General features: G+C 41.7%; 1 protein-coding gene across 1 annotated transcript in view; it reads right to left on the bottom strand.

Moving 5' to 3' along the window:
* The window catches only part of asah2 (N-acylsphingosine amidohydrolase 2), a 90,283-nt gene that overhangs the window by 40,204 nt on the left and 34,376 nt on the right, over positions 1–15,703 (bottom strand). The window contains exons 8-11 of the mRNA XM_052027516.1: positions 6,124–6,244; positions 3,797–3,922; positions 2,094–2,180; positions 1,351–1,455 (exon numbers count right to left, since the gene is read on the bottom strand). Coding sequence (XP_051883476.1) covers positions 1,351–1,455; positions 2,094–2,180; positions 3,797–3,922; positions 6,124–6,244 — 439 coding nt within the window. The remainder of the gene's footprint in view (positions 1–1,350; positions 1,456–2,093; positions 2,181–3,796; positions 3,923–6,123; positions 6,245–15,703) is intronic.

The raw sequence follows: 15,703 nt of genomic DNA, 5'->3' as shown, positions 1-15,703 counted from the left end.
TTTTAAGGCGAAATAATATTAATGTAAAATGCAGCAAAAATAATCAAATGGATGACTGTATCCACAATCACATGAAGTGCCAAAACTTTGAAGAGGATGTTGCTGCTAATCGGCCTACAACTGCACTGTCCTTTTGTATAAACATAAATGAACTTAAAAGGTCTCTTCATGCTTATTTTGCATAACACTTGAAATAAGATTCACCATTTGAGCTTATTTTTCATAAAAACAAAGCAATGTTATGCAGGCGAAGCATAGACTATTGCACTGGGCGAGGCTACCACATAGCTCTGCTATAGGCTGATGGGAGACAGTGCATGAACACAATCATGCTGGAACTCTGCACCAAATTCAAATTTATATTTTTGAAAATAAATTATGAGATTACATAATATTCCAAGAAATTTTTGCCAGTTGCATGAGGATTCTGCATGCATAAATACCGGATAAACTAAAGTTTATTGTATATCAAAGTGTTCTATCCTGGCACAGGTTCCAAACGGCAATTCCCCAATGTGGAGTCCAGCAGTGAAGTGAACCGATAGATCTGACCAATATATCAGTAAGATTCAGAATTCTGTGCATGACAACAGATGCACAGAAGTCTAGGATACACTGTCATTTCAATGGGTGATTGCTAATAGTTCCATTTGGAACCCCCGGCAACAGTTAGCAAGATTCAGTCCTGCGGTTAAAGAACACTCCACTCACTTCCCTTCCCTTTATCACTGCTACCCTTAAAGCTGGTGCCACAATTTGCCAAAATAATCCCAGCATTCAATGCCAATATGTAACCAATGCCAAGCGGGGAAACAGGGCCAGGATATTTTGGGGTTGGGATTGGAGGTGATGACAGACAGCATCAGGTGGATTAGAAGTGTCAAATGTTCACTGACAAATGGGATTACAAGAAATTCATTTCTTGACTCTTTGTTTTCCTCTTGATCATCTTTTGTCTGAAAACATAGCTGGGAAATGGCTTCCCTTCATTTCAGCCTTGTACATTATAAACCGTAATCACTGTGGCTCTACTTTTTAAAGAACTTTATTTTTAGCTTGATGTCCCTGGGCAAATTACTTATCAGTGTAAAAATGAGTGATGAGCAGTCAGAATTTGATTAATTTGGCCCAGAACCCACTGCATTTATATTATATTGCAAAAAAATTCCAGTTGGTAACAATGATCTTCCCACTTGACCCATCTGCTATCCAATTTGCTGAGTCCTGCCTGACAGTTTTGACGCCTCACTTATTGGCAACAGACGAGCCTCGCTTTCAACAAACAGAGGCCTTCATACATAATAAAAAGAAAGAATTATCTTCATAAGAGGTATGAAATCTGGTGCGCACTTTGTGTGTTGAATTGAATTGGACTGTGACATCCGTCATGTTGACCCATTGATGTGCAAAGTTGATAGGACCTTTGATTTCTCTGGTGGCTGTTCTGAATAACTCCTGAAAATAAATCACATGGAAAATAAATGTATTCCAGAATCACATCAGCAGCAATCCTTTCTTTTACCTTAGAAAACATGCATTACAATTTCATATTTGTATTTTTATTCATGTACAATTTTTCAAATGATACATTAAACAGTTCACACTCCTTCAGAGATCCCACAAACTGTGTGACACTGCTCACAACTACATGCTTAGAGAAGTTAATTTTTTTAAGTGAGCCTGTTTTAGTAAACTGTTTACTTCCATTTTGCATATGTTTTGATTACATTGTGACAATCTCAGCTCCTGAGGTATTCCAGCTGACTACTTAAAAGCAACATCAGAGAATATAATATCAATGAATAGCAGCCCCACTCACAACACTATTCTCAGGGCATTGATGAAGGGATTGTTCCTTCTTTTCAGCTTCAGGGAAGCATTTGCTGAAATGTAAGCGGCCAGAAAGCAAACCCAAACAAACCATTTATTATAATAAAATCATCTGCTGGGGTCCAGGCACTGAGTTTTGTTTCTGTTCCTCCAAGTGATTACAGCAGAGTTCTTCCACCCCTTAGATTTGACCAACAACACTGTGGGATTGGCTTTGTGTTACATTGAATGGCTGAATCATAGTATCACTGAACTTTACACACCTTTGCCTTATTGTAGATGCTGAGTCCAATGATTGCGGTGCTCTCAAACATATCCCTTCCCGGGCCTGACGACATGCACATTGAAGACTGTAAAATTATAGGGAACAAGTGTACAAAATCATAAATCATGTATTTGGAAAATTGGTCAGCACATAAGTGATACTTGAAGGAAAACAAGTACTCATTTGCTCATATATTTCACATCATGCAAAGTAATTAATAAGGCAATGGGTTCAGAGAGGGCAAGTAAACTACCCACAGTTAGCCATCTTCACCACTGATCAATGACAGCCTTTAACATAGCAGGATACTGCAATGGATTTCATAACACCATTAGCAAATGAAATTTGTCACCAAGCCATGAAAGGAAACACTGAATCAATGTTTAAAAGCTTCAACAAGATGAATGGTCTTAAAGGAAGTTAAGGGATTGTCTATTTAAAATAGGGCTGAGGTGAAACTTTTTCCTCAGAAGATTGAGAAGCTTTGGAAATCTCTTCCTCAATGGGAAATGGAAGCAGGGTCTTGAGGCAAAAGTAGATAGATTCTTGATAAGGCAAGGCATGAAAGATTACTGTGGGTAGACCAGAATGCAGAGTTGAAGTTAGTCAGATTAGTCACAAACATATTAAATGGTACAGCAGGTTTGTGTAGTCAAATGGCCTATTCCTGCTCCAAATTTGAATGTTTATATGTGCAGGAAGGGAAGAAAGTTGTTGATACTTATGGAGGGAGTTCTACAACTTAGTGCCTTGGAGAAGGCACACCCCCCTAATGATGGAGAATTAAATGTGAACATGAGGCCAGAATTGGAGATGCTTAGTTATCTTGGAGTACAGAGAAATTTAAAGACATAGAGAGGACAAACCATGAAAGTTCTTGAAAACAAGGATGAGCATATTAATATCAAGATGTTGCTTAGAACCAATGGAGGTCGGCCCATGGAAGGATGGGCCTTGTCCAAGTTCAGACAAAGGGAGCGATTCTGCATGAGCTCAAGTTTACAGGAGTAAACTGCGAGGTGTGCTTTGAAAGAGTTAGGTCAAAAGTTGGGTGCGTGGAACGCACTGCCAGCAGAGGTTGTGGGGGCAGATACATTAGGGATATTTAAGAGACTCTTAGATAGCCACATGAATGATAGAGAAATGGAGGGCTATGTGGGAGGGAAGGGTTAGGTAAATATTAGAGCAGGATAAACTGTCGACACAACGTCATGGGCCGAAGGGCCTGTTCTGTGCTGTACTGTTCTATGATCTATGTTCTAACAGGTAACTAAAACTCAGGTGAGGGTTTCAGAAGCAGATGAGCAGTGGCAAAGGCAGAATCGAGTGAATGTTATGGAGGTGGAAATAGCCGATCTCACAAAGGCATGGACGTATGGTCCAGTCCTCTCAGGGTCAGTTGCGATACCCAGTCATTCCAGAAGTTAGTAAAAGACAGTTTTGTACATGCAAAGTGACTACAAATAACTGCCTTTCCCTCAAAAAAATATATATTTATTTTCCTTATTGCTATTTGACTGGGATATCATGGTGGGAACATTTTATTCATGTGCTCAAACTGAAAGGCAACTGTTAAGAAAGACTGGGAGTAGAGCTTTTGGGCAGCAATACGGCCAGGTAGGCGGGATGGGCGACCCATACTCTCACTGAGCTTTTGCAATGCACACAAGAACGCAGTCTCTTCCTTCTGATCCCACTTACTCCTCCGATGGGGCAGGTGCTGTCGGGATTATCACATGTTTCACCAGTGTTGACACAGTGAGGGCCCCGAGTATTTGAAGAGACATCCCCCAGATTTGAAGAAGCAAATGCTGCCACGAAAGGTCCCTGTAAATGTAAAAAAAAAGTTGAAATAATTATCCAGCTGCTGCGGACTCAACATCTAGATCAAATTGTTAAGTTTCCCAAAGGGAAATGAAAAAAATCAATAACAGAGGACATAACTTATACTTAAACAACTGAATTATTCATCGACTTACATTAATATCATGTACATAATTTATGTTATGCCTATTAATATTTTACAGTTTAGAGGAAGAGATAATTAAATTTGCAAATCATATCAAGGCTGGAGACGTGGAAGCAGGATGAAGCACAGGATTAACCCAGACACTCCTGAAACCTATGTGACAACCCAGTGAACAAAGGAAGTAGGTTCAATGAGAACAAGTTCTAAATTATATTTCCTTCCAGCTACAATGTAATTCCACAGTGACCTTTGAAGTCAATTAATCACCATCTTTAATATTTGTTTCTACGTGGCAATTCCACAGATCCTTCAGATCTGTTGGGAACGATAATCTCCTTCACTTGTAAATGATCTTGTGCCATATCCCAGTGATTATCAGTCCAGCATCAACCTTATGCACTCGTGTACAAATCTCTGAGGTCTCAACCAACAACACAAAACCCTGGTGGTATAGAAAACTGATCCTTAGCCCTCTCTTTATGTCTTGTCCCTGGAGCCATAGACTTAGAAAGGCAAGAAGCTTACCTTTTCCTGACCATGGCTTATCCATTGGACTCTTTGGAGCTATGTCATATAATGCATCACAATCTATTTTAAGGTAACAGTTTTATTTAACAAATTAGTATTGAGCTATCTAAATCTGGCTTGTGGCACATCATGGATGCTGATCATAGTCTTTGAATTGAATATAATTTAAGACAGGGCAGGCACGGTAGTGTAGCGGTTAGCGTAACGCTTTACAGTGCCAGCGAGCCAGGTACAATTCCGGTTGCCTGCCTGTAAGGAGTTTGCACGTTCTCCCCGTGCTTGCATGGGTTTCCTCTGGGTGCTCCAGTTTCCTCCCACATTCCAAAGACATATGGGTTAGGAAGTTGTGGACATGCTATATTGGCGCCGGAAGCGTGGCAACACTTGTGGGCTGCCCCAGAACACTCTACGCAAAAGATGCATTTCACTGTGTGTTTCGATGTACATGTGACTAATAAAGATACCTTACCTTACCGTCTTGTCTATTTAAACAGGTTGCTAGTTTCAAATTCTGGAGTTGTTTAAAATGAAAAGCACTCTTATTATCAATGCATAAGTAATTGCAAAGTAGTTTAGTTTTGGTTAATCAAAGAGGGTGAGGTGATAAAGCCGAAATTCATTGAGCTTAGTAGTGTAGGTTAATTAATAACTTTACCATCAAAGAGTCATACAGCATGGAAACAGGGCACTTGGCTCAACATGTTCACACTGACCAGTGGGGACGCATCCATTATTAATCATATCTTCCAGCACCTGGCCCATAGCCTTCTATATATCTTGGCAACTCAAGTACTCATCTTGACACTTTTTAAATACTTTCACTGCCTCTGCTTCCACCACTCTCTCATGCAGTGTATTCCAGGTACTCGCCTCTCTGGGAGAAAATCCCTTCTAAATATCTTGCCCCTTCCCCTAAATCCATGTCCTCGAGGTTTATAGTTTCCTGCAGTCTACCCTAGCTATACCCCATATAACTGTATATACTTCAACCAAATCCCACCTTAACCTCCTTTGCTTCAGGGAAAACAGACCCAGCCTCTCCTCATAACTGAAATGCTCCATTCCAGGCAACAAACTAGTGAATCTCCTCTGCATCCTCTCCACCATTCACACGATTGTGAGACCAGAAATGCATGCAGTGCTCCAACTTGCTCCAATCTTGTGATAACAGCAACAAATCTGTTTTTTTTTGTGAAATAGATATTGGCCTAGACACTAGATAACTCTGTTGCTCTTCTCTGAAATAATGTCATGAAAAGTTTTACTCCACCTGCGAAGACACAGTGCCTTGGTTTAACATCTCATCTGAAACGTGGCATTTCCTTAGTTCTGCCATGGAAGATCAGCCTAAATGTTAGGCTGAAGTCTCAGCACTCAGACTTGACCCTGTAACTTCCAAAGTCAAGACTGCAACTGTGAGCCATAGCTTACAGCGTCTCTGTCTGTAGAATAAGGACCAGTGGAGTACTTCCAATGGACAGTTTCCCTCAAATAAAATATCAGAGTATTGACACTCTCTTGGAGTACTAACCTCCCCAGGCAAACAGCCTACATTCTTTTCCTGCTCGAAGAGGTATGAAGCATATCCCATGTTGTCACTGCTAACCAGATGGTTGGTGTTGTTCATGCTGACTGGGTGGACAGCAAACCAGCTACAAGTCAGAAAGGAGAAAAAGGTGACTTTTCAAAATGGTTAATAAGTCAGCATTGCCACAGAGTCATTTATTGAAATTTCCAACCGAGTTTTGAAAGGCAAAAATATATCATTAGTCTGGACTCTTCCAGATATTCTCCCAAAATATCAATGATTCCCCTCACTCTGAAATGGGGAGAGAATACTTCCATGAATTAAAAGGAATGGTGTTTAAAAACAAGAACAACAAAATATCCATATAACACCTTTCAACACTTTAAGGCATCCCCAACCTCTTTCCAACCAATCAAGCCTGCTTTAAGTGTTGCTACTGTTGCAACACAGGATGTGGGCAGTTTAAGACTTCCACAGCAACACCCACACACTGCAATGTGGTATTGAGCAGATAATCTGTGTCAATAATGTTGGTTGAGGGTTGATTACCGGACAGAATACAGGGGTAATTCCAATACTCTTCTCTGGAATAAGCAATGCCCTGGCAATTCACAGTTAGTAGTGCACTAGAATGTCAGCCTTGATTTTCTCCTCTCATCTCTGGTAGTGGGATTTGAATCTGCTTGCTTCTAACCAAGGAGCAAGTGAGCCAAGGCCAGTGATAATAATCTGCTTATCTTTCACTCTCAATACGTGGAAATAACAAATAAATTGTGGATGGCACTGGGCAAAATTTGAAGATGTACAGGTAAACATAATCAGTAATCAAGTGAATACAACACTACTGGCTCTTGACTCCATTACTAGTTGGATCACTGTTAGTTATTAGCAGCTTGCTTACGAATATTATTCTTATGTTAGCATTCAGCATTTTAACCTTGGCTCTATTGTAAAGCATGGTCTTCCAAATCAGGCAGTAATTCAAAATGGGTTTAAGGTCCATTCCTGAGGTTGAAAGCCAAATCTAAGCTGACCACTGCTTAAATGAAGGAATGCTCTAAGGTCAGAGTTACCATCCCAGATAGGTTACATCAAAATCCTACCTGGTCTTTCAGGTGGATATCAAAGTACTATTTGCAGAACAGATATCCCCTAATCCTAATCAAGACTAACTCTCTCAAACATTACTAAAAATAAATTATTTCACTGAAATGGAGTAACCCTCAATTTCCAGTTGCATGTCTCTGATTCTCTATCCCACACCGACTCTGATCCATATGTCTGTGGCCTCCTACATTTTTCCAACAAGGAATACCACCTCACTTAGACACATTACAGCCCTCTGACTCAATAATAACAATTTCAGATAACTCTCTTTTTCTTTTGGTATCAGACCTGGCCAGTCTTACCAGTAGATGGTTTTAATTCTAGTATTAATTCAGTTTTCTTTGCTTGATATGATGGACATTTCCAGACTTTTCCATTTTGTTTCAGATACTAGCAATAGCTCTGACTGCCATTTCACAGATTTAACATGCCCCTTTATTTGCTTTCTCTCTCTGTTTCATTTATCTATTAACCAGACTGTTCCATGCACATCAGGATCACATGGGAAACCCTGGTCTCACCCAGAGATGTTCCTTTGGCCTATTCATCCCTCCTCTATCTTCTGTGCAACTTAAAAATAACTTGTTTTCTCATTTTCCCAGTTCTGATGAAGGCTTTCTGTTTGTCTTTCCCACAGATGCTGCCTGACCTGGTGATTATTTCCGACATTTTGTTCCCCCCCCCCCCACCCCCGAATAATTTCACGGTTGGTTTCCAATGGTTTGTCTTTCCACAGATGCTGCTTGACTTGCTGAGTGTTTCCAGCATTTTCTGTTTTATTTTCCCAAATTATTTCATGGTTAGCTTCTGTAAACTGGTTGGATAAATTAACAGTTATACTTTTCCACAATAGTGACCACACTTCAGAAGTACTTGCATTTATAAAACACCTTTAATGAAAGGCCCCTCATGAGAATGTTATCAAACAAAATTTGATTCCAAGGCACATAAGCGGAGGTTAGAGATGGCCAATGGAGGACCTTATGTTTTTTAAAAAAAAGTGAAAGCAGAAAGGTTTCCAGAGGAAATTCCAGAGCCACCTATTGTTGAACATTCAAATTTAGACCATCAAGAATGAGGGAAATGCAAACATCTCAAAGATTGGGGAATTTAGAGAAGGGCAAAACCATGGAGAGATTTTTGAAAACAAGGAAGAGAAATTTAAATACAAGGCTTTGCTTGATGTAGATCAGCAGATGCAGAGACAATGGGTGAACGGGACTTGGACAAAGGCAGCAGAGTCTTTGAATGGCAACTTTATAGATGGTAGAACAAAGGGAGTTGTCCAGTCTTGCAGTAACAAAACATAGGTGTGGGTTTCACTTACAGACAAGCTGGGGCAAACTGGGTCCAGGTGATTTAATTAGAATCATAGACTGATAACGGTAAAGGAGGAGCTGTTCAGCCCATATAAATTCAAGTTGTTTTCCAGGGATACTTTTCACTTAGGGAAACAAAGTGCAACTATCCTTCACAGCAGCTTAATAGTCATTACACAACTTTACACTATGTTTACGACTGAATCCAGCATATTTTTCATTCAATGCTGCCAAAATTGTAATTAATACAGTGAAAGGAAAAAACATCCAGCATTGCAAAATGGAACAGATAGTTACTGGAGGAACAAAACACTAGAAGTGCATTTTTCAAACAGGTAAACAACCTTACAGCAATTACAAGTCTCTTTTTAGGACAATTTACAGTAATGACAACTGAATATAATCTTTTAGATGGAATTTTTGCTCATTTGTATTATTATGGATCTTCCCATGCAATAATACCCAGAAACAGAATAAATTTTAATTGTGTTATTGGAAGCTCCAGTGGTAAAAGAGAGTGCAGACATGATGTGCTGACACCATAAGTTCAGGTTCACTTCTGATAAAAGATCAACAACCTAATTCTGTTTATCTGTTGCTGCCTGGCCTAGATCTCCAGCACATTTAGTTTCTATTTCAGATTCCCAGCAACAATTGTATTTTATTCATTAATGTTTTTTTAAGTAATCTGCACAGTTATCATGAAACATCGAATCATATTTGGTGCATTAGAAGTGTAATTGCTATAGCCAATTAACTGGAGCTCAAAAATTATCCAAGATAAACATTCACACAATTACTACACAGCAAAACAATTCCACAGTGCCTCAGCCCGATTCAGATTCACCACTGACTTTAGATGTTAATGACTTTATCCCAGTCAGCAATACATCTGGATAATAAAAAATATCCAGACATACATATTATGTATTATTCAAGAAGGGAAATTAGGATAATCCTGGAAACTATAGACCAGTAAGTCTCACGTCGGTGGAGATTCTTAGGGATAGGATTTATGTGCATTTGGAAAACCATGGCCTATGTAATTGGGGACAGTCAGCATGGCTTTGAGTGGGGCAAGTCTTGTCTTACTAACTTGATTGAGTTTTGAGGAGGTGATGAAGGTGATTGATAAACATACAGAAGTGGATGTTGTCTATATGGATTTTAGTAAGGCATTTGACAAGGTCCAACATGGTAGGTTCATCCAGAAGATGAAGATGCATGAGATCCATGGGGACTTGGCCATTTGGATTCAGAATTAGCTTGCCCTTAGAAGACAGAGGGTAGTGGTCAATGGGACTTATTCTGGTTTGAGATCCATGACTAGTGGTGTTCTGCAGGGATCCATTATAGGACCTCTGCTGTTTATGATGTATATAGATGACCTGGATAAAGTGGCTGCTCAGGTTGATAGAGTGGTAAAGGCAGCATGTGGCATGCTTGCCTTTATTAGTTGAGGCACTGAGTTCAAGAGTCAGGAAGTCATGTTGCAGCTTTATAAAGCTCAGGTTAGGCCGCATCTGGAGTATTGTATTCAATTCTGTTTGCCCTATTATAGGAAGGATGTGCAGGCTTTAGAGAGGGTGCAGAAGAGGTTTACCAGGATGCTGCCTGAATCAGATGGCATTTGCTATGAGGACAAGTTGGACAAACTTAGGTTGTTTTCTGTGGAGCAGCAGAGGCTGAGGGGAGACCTGATAGAGATATGGACATTGTGTAAGCAGAAGGGATTAATTTAGTGAGGCATTTAATTACTAGTTTAATTAGTTTGGCACATCATGGGCCGAAAGGCCTGTTCCTGTGGTGTACTGTTCTATGTATCTGCTTCTACCATCTTCCCTGGCAACACATTCCAGGCTCCTACCACTCTATGTCCAAAAAAAAATCACCTCACACATCCCCCTTAAACTTTCCCCCCTCACCCTAAACCTATTCCTCAAGTATTTGACATTTCAGCACCGGGTAAAAGACTATCTACCCTATCTGTGCTGCTCATAATCTTGTAGGCTTCAAACATTCCAGAGAAAACAATCCAAGTTTGTCCAACCTCTCCTTATACCTAGTACTCTCCAATCCAGACAACATCCCAGTGAACCTCTTCTGCACCCTCTCCAAAACTTCCACATCTGTAGTATGGCAATCAGAACTGAACACAATGCTCCAAATGTGGCCTAACTGAAGTTTTATACAAATGAAAAAAGACTTCCCAATTTTCATACTCTGTGCCCCAACCAATGAGTACAAGCATTCTATGCGCCTTTTTATTTAACCACCCTATCCACTTGTATTGCCATTTTTAGGGAGTAAGTATGTTCTCTTGAAAGGATTCTGTATAAGAGAAACAAAGGACTGCAGATGCTGGAATCCAGATGAAAAATACTGATGCTGGAAGAACTCAGCAGGCCAGGCAGCATCCGTGGAGAAAAGCAGGTGGTCAACGTTTCAGGTCAGGACCCTTCTTCAGGGCTGAAGATAGGAAAAGGGGAAGCCCAATATATAGGAGGGAAAAGCAGAGCAGTGATAGGTCGGGGTGGGCATAAGTTGGTGATAGGTAGATGCAGCTAAGAGATAGAGATAGGCAGGTGTGGGGGAGGTGGGGAGAGCAGATCCACCGGGGGATGGGTCAAAGGTAAGGAGGAAAAAAGAGGGATAAAAAAAGATAGGCTCGGAAAGGGAAGAACCCATGACAGAGGTTTATACAGGGTATGCATTTAGGTGATTGGGGTGGGGGGGGTGGTGTGAGGGGGGGGAGGGGGAGGGGTGTGGGGATTACATAAAGTGGGAGAATTCAATGTTCATGCCGTTAGGCTGCAAGGCTCCATGACGGAAAACGAGGTGCTGTTCCTCCAGTTTGCGCTCGGACTTCTCCTGGCAATGGAGGAGGCCGAGGACTGACGTATCTGTGATGGAATGGGAGGGGGAATTGAAGTGACTGGCAACGGGGAGATGCAGATCGCGGTTATGGATGGAGTGCAGGTGTTCTGCGAAACAGTCACCTAGTCTGCTTTTGGTGTCACCAATGTAGAGGAGGCCACACTTGGAGTCTTTTACTCAGTGTTGAAATGTCAAGTACCCAAGGGATAGGTTTAGGGTGAGAGGGGGACATGCGTGAAGGGGATTTGTAAGGCAATTTTTTTTTGGACATAGAGTGGTAGGAGCCTGGAATGTGTTGCCAGGGAAGATGGTAGAAGCAGATACATAGAACAGTACACCACAGGAACAGGCCCTTCAGCCCATGATGTGCCGAAATAATTAAACTAGTAATTAAATGCCTAACTAAATTAATCTCTTCTGCTTACACAATGTCCATATCCCTCCATTCTCTGCACAATTCACGTGCCTAAGAGTCTCTTAAACACCTCCATTATATTTGCCTCCACTACTACCCCTGGCAGTGCAATCCAGGTTCCCACCACTCTGTGTACAAAAATACTTGCCCTGCACATCTCCTTTGAACTTATCCCCTCTCATCTAAATGCATACCCTCTAGTATTAGGCATTTCAACCCTGGGAAAATGATACCAGCTGTCTGCTCCATCTATCCCTCTCATAATCCTATAAACCTCTATCAGGACTCCCCTCAGCCTCCGCCACTCCAGACAAAACAACCCAAGTTCGTCCAACTTGACTTTATAGCAAATGTCATCTAATCCAGGCAGCATCCTGGTAAACCCCTTTTGCACCGTCTCCAAAGTCTCCACATCCTTCTTATAATGGGGCGACCAGAACTGAATGCAATACTTCAGATGCGGCCTAACCAGAGCTTTATAAAGCTGCAACATAACATCCCAACTCTTGAACTCAATGCCTCAGCTAATAAAGGCAAGCATGCCACATGCTGCCTTAACCACTCTATCAACCTGAGCAGCCACTTTCAGGGAGCTATGGACTTGGACCACAAGATCCCTCTGTACATCAACACTGTTAAAGTACTTGCCATCAACAGTGTACTGTCCCTTTACATTTGATTTCCCAAAGTGCAACACCTTACATTTGGCCGGATTAAACTCCACCTGCCATTTCTTTGCCCATATCTGCAACTGATCTATATCCCACTGTATCCTTTGGCAAACTTCTACACTACCCACACCACCAACAACCTCTGTCTTGTCTACAAACTTACCAAACCACCCATCCACATTTTTATCCAGGTCATTTATATACTGTATGTTACAAACAGCAGACACCCCATAATGGATCCTTGCAGAACACTACTAGTCATGATCCTCCAACCAGAATAAGTCCCATCAACCACTACCCTCTGTCTCCTAAGGGCAAGCTAATTCTGAATCCAAATGGCCAAGTCCCCGTGGATCTCATGCATCTTCATCTTCTGGATGAGCCTACCATGATGGACCTTGTCAAATGCCTTACTAAAATCCATATAGACAACATCCACTTCTGTATGTTTATCAATCACCTTCATCACCTCCTCCTAAAACTTAATCAAGTTAGTAAGACATGACTTACCCCACTCAAAGCCATGCTGACTGTCCCCAATTATATAGGCTATGGTTTTCCAAATGCTCATAAACACTATCCCTAAGAATCCTCTCCAATAGCTTCCCTGATGAGAGACCTATTGGTCTATAGTTTCCAGGATTATCCCTATTTCCCTTCTTGAATAATGGAACAACCTTAGCTACTAGCCTGTACTCTGGGACCTCAATGTTTAATAGGCACTGCACCTAACACCTACCTCAATTCTCCAGACTCCCCCATAGACCTGACCTCCAGACACCCTGCCCTCCCACCAATCAAGACCTTGGTTTCTGGAAAGTTGGCAACAGGGTATCAAGTAGCAGCCAGCACCTTGGGCCCCAGGCCAATGAAATCTGTGGCAGTAGGCCCATGATGGAAACAGTTGCTGATGTGTAGACAACAACCCTTTTGCACAGATGAAGCTCTAGGCTTGGAGGGATGAGCAGACTAGGGGGTCACAGAGGGAGTGGTCTTTGCAGAAAGGAGTGTGGAGGAGAAGATGTGGCTAGTGGTGGGATCTCATTACAGCTGGTGGAAATGATGAAGAATGATGTGCTAGGTGCAGAGGCTAGTAGGATGAAAGGTGAGGACTAGGGGAACTGTCCTGTCTGGAGGGAAGTGGGGTGAGAGAAGATGTCTGCAATACAAAGGAAATGCAAGAAAGGGCTCTGTCAACCACGATAGAAGGGAAACCACGTTTCCCGAAAAAGGGGGACATTTCAGATGTCCTGGAATGGAAGGCCTCATCTTGAGAGCAGATGCGACAGTAATGAAATGCAAGACCAGCTAGATTGTCTTGATGGTGATTGTTAAGGGATGAACTTTGGTCAGGATACCCGAAAAACACTCTACTCTTTGATTAGTGCTATGGGACATTTTATGTTCATAATCACAAGAGCTCAATCAAATGTCTCATCTGAAAACAGACTTTCCAACAACTGGCACTCCCTCAGTACTTCACTGGCAAATCACCACATATTAAACCAGACAGAAGTCTTGAATCACACTGCTGAGCTAAGCTAAAAACAAAACTAATAGTATAATTTCGTGCAAACTAATCTGCTTAGTTTTGTTCACAGGCCAACATGCTGACTCGATCTTTCAAATCGTTATTGCTGTAATCATCTGAACAACTGGCCAGCTCATTGCACAATTATTGGTAATTGGTTTATTATTGTCATGTGCACTGAGATACAGAGAAAATCTTTTGTTTCCATGCCATCCAGGCAGATCATGCCATACATAAATAAGTGCATCAAGATAGTAAAAAGAAAAACAGAATGCAGAATATAATGTTGCAGTTACAGAGAAAGAGCAGTGCAGGCGGCATGGTAGCGTAGCGGTTAGCGCGATGCTATTACAGCGCCAGCAATCAGGGTTTGATTCCCATCACTGTCTATAAGGAATTTGTGCATTCTCCCGTGTCTGTGTGGGTTTCCGCCGGGTGCTCTGGTTTCCTCCCACATTCCAAAGACATACGGGTAAGTTAACTCGGGGTTTAAAATGGGCGGCGCGGATTCGTTGGGCTGGAAGGGCCTGCTACCACGCTGTAAATAAAAAAAAAAGTAGGTAGAAAAAAAAGAGGTCCTGAGGGAGAAATACAAGGAGTTAGGGAGAGACTTGAGAAGTAGGACCTCAAGGGTGGTAATTTCAGGATTACTACCTGTGCCACGTGCCAATGGTAGAAAGAATAGACAGCTCTGGCAGATGAATGTGTGGCTGAGTGGCTGGTGCAGGGGGCAGGGCTTCAGATTTCTGGATCATTGGAACCTTTTTTTGGGGGAGGCATGACCTATTCACACAGGATGGGTGGCACCTAAACTCCAAAGGGTCCAATATCCTGGCGGGAATGTTTAATTTAGCTGTTGGGGAGGGTGTAAACTAATCTGGCAGGGGGATGGAAACCAAGATATTAGGATACAAGATGTTAAGGTAAGGGAAGAAGTTTATAGAAACAAGTCCAAGACAGTGTGCAGTGAGGATGGCAAGAAGGACAGGCAGGTGAGAAGTCAGGATAATTTGCTGAACAATAGAAGTACAACAAAATCAATAGCAGATACTGGACTAAATGTACTATATTTAAATGCACGTAGCATTAGGAATAAAGTAGATGACCTAGTGGCACAACTACAGGGTAATAAATACGACATTGTGGCAATCACTGAGTCATGGCTTTATGACGGATGTGATTGGAAACTGGATGTCCGGGGTACACAAGTGTATAGGAAGGATAGGTGGGTAGGCAGAGGGGGACGTGTGGCCATGATGGTTAGTAATGATGTAAAATCAATAGAAAGGAAGGACATTGGGTCAGAAGAGGCAGAATCCTTATGGGTGGAGCTAAGAAATAGCAAGGGTAAAAGGACAATAGTAGCAGTTATATATAGGCCCCCTAATAGCAGTCAGGAAGTGGACCATAAGTTGCAGTTTGAAATAGAAAAAGGTTGCCTGCGTGGCAATGTGAAGATAATTATGGGGATTTTAATATGAAGGTGGACTGGGAAATCCAGCAAGGCAGTAGATCTCAGGAGAGAGAGTTTGTGGAATGTCTATGGGACGGTTTTTTGGAACAACTTGTTGATGAGCCCACCAGGGGATCAGCTGTTTTGGATTGGGTGCTGTGTAATGAAACGGGGGTGATTAGGGAACTAAAGGTAAAGGAAACATTGGGA

Source organism: Pristis pectinata, chromosome 12 (genome assembly GCF_009764475.1).
Source record: "Pristis pectinata isolate sPriPec2 chromosome 12, sPriPec2.1.pri, whole genome shotgun sequence".
NCBI classification, from domain to species: Eukaryota; Metazoa; Chordata; class Chondrichthyes; order Rhinopristiformes; family Pristidae; genus Pristis; species Pristis pectinata.
The sequence above is the reverse complement of the archived record's forward strand: the minus strand, read 5'-3'. Positions and strand labels throughout refer to the sequence as shown.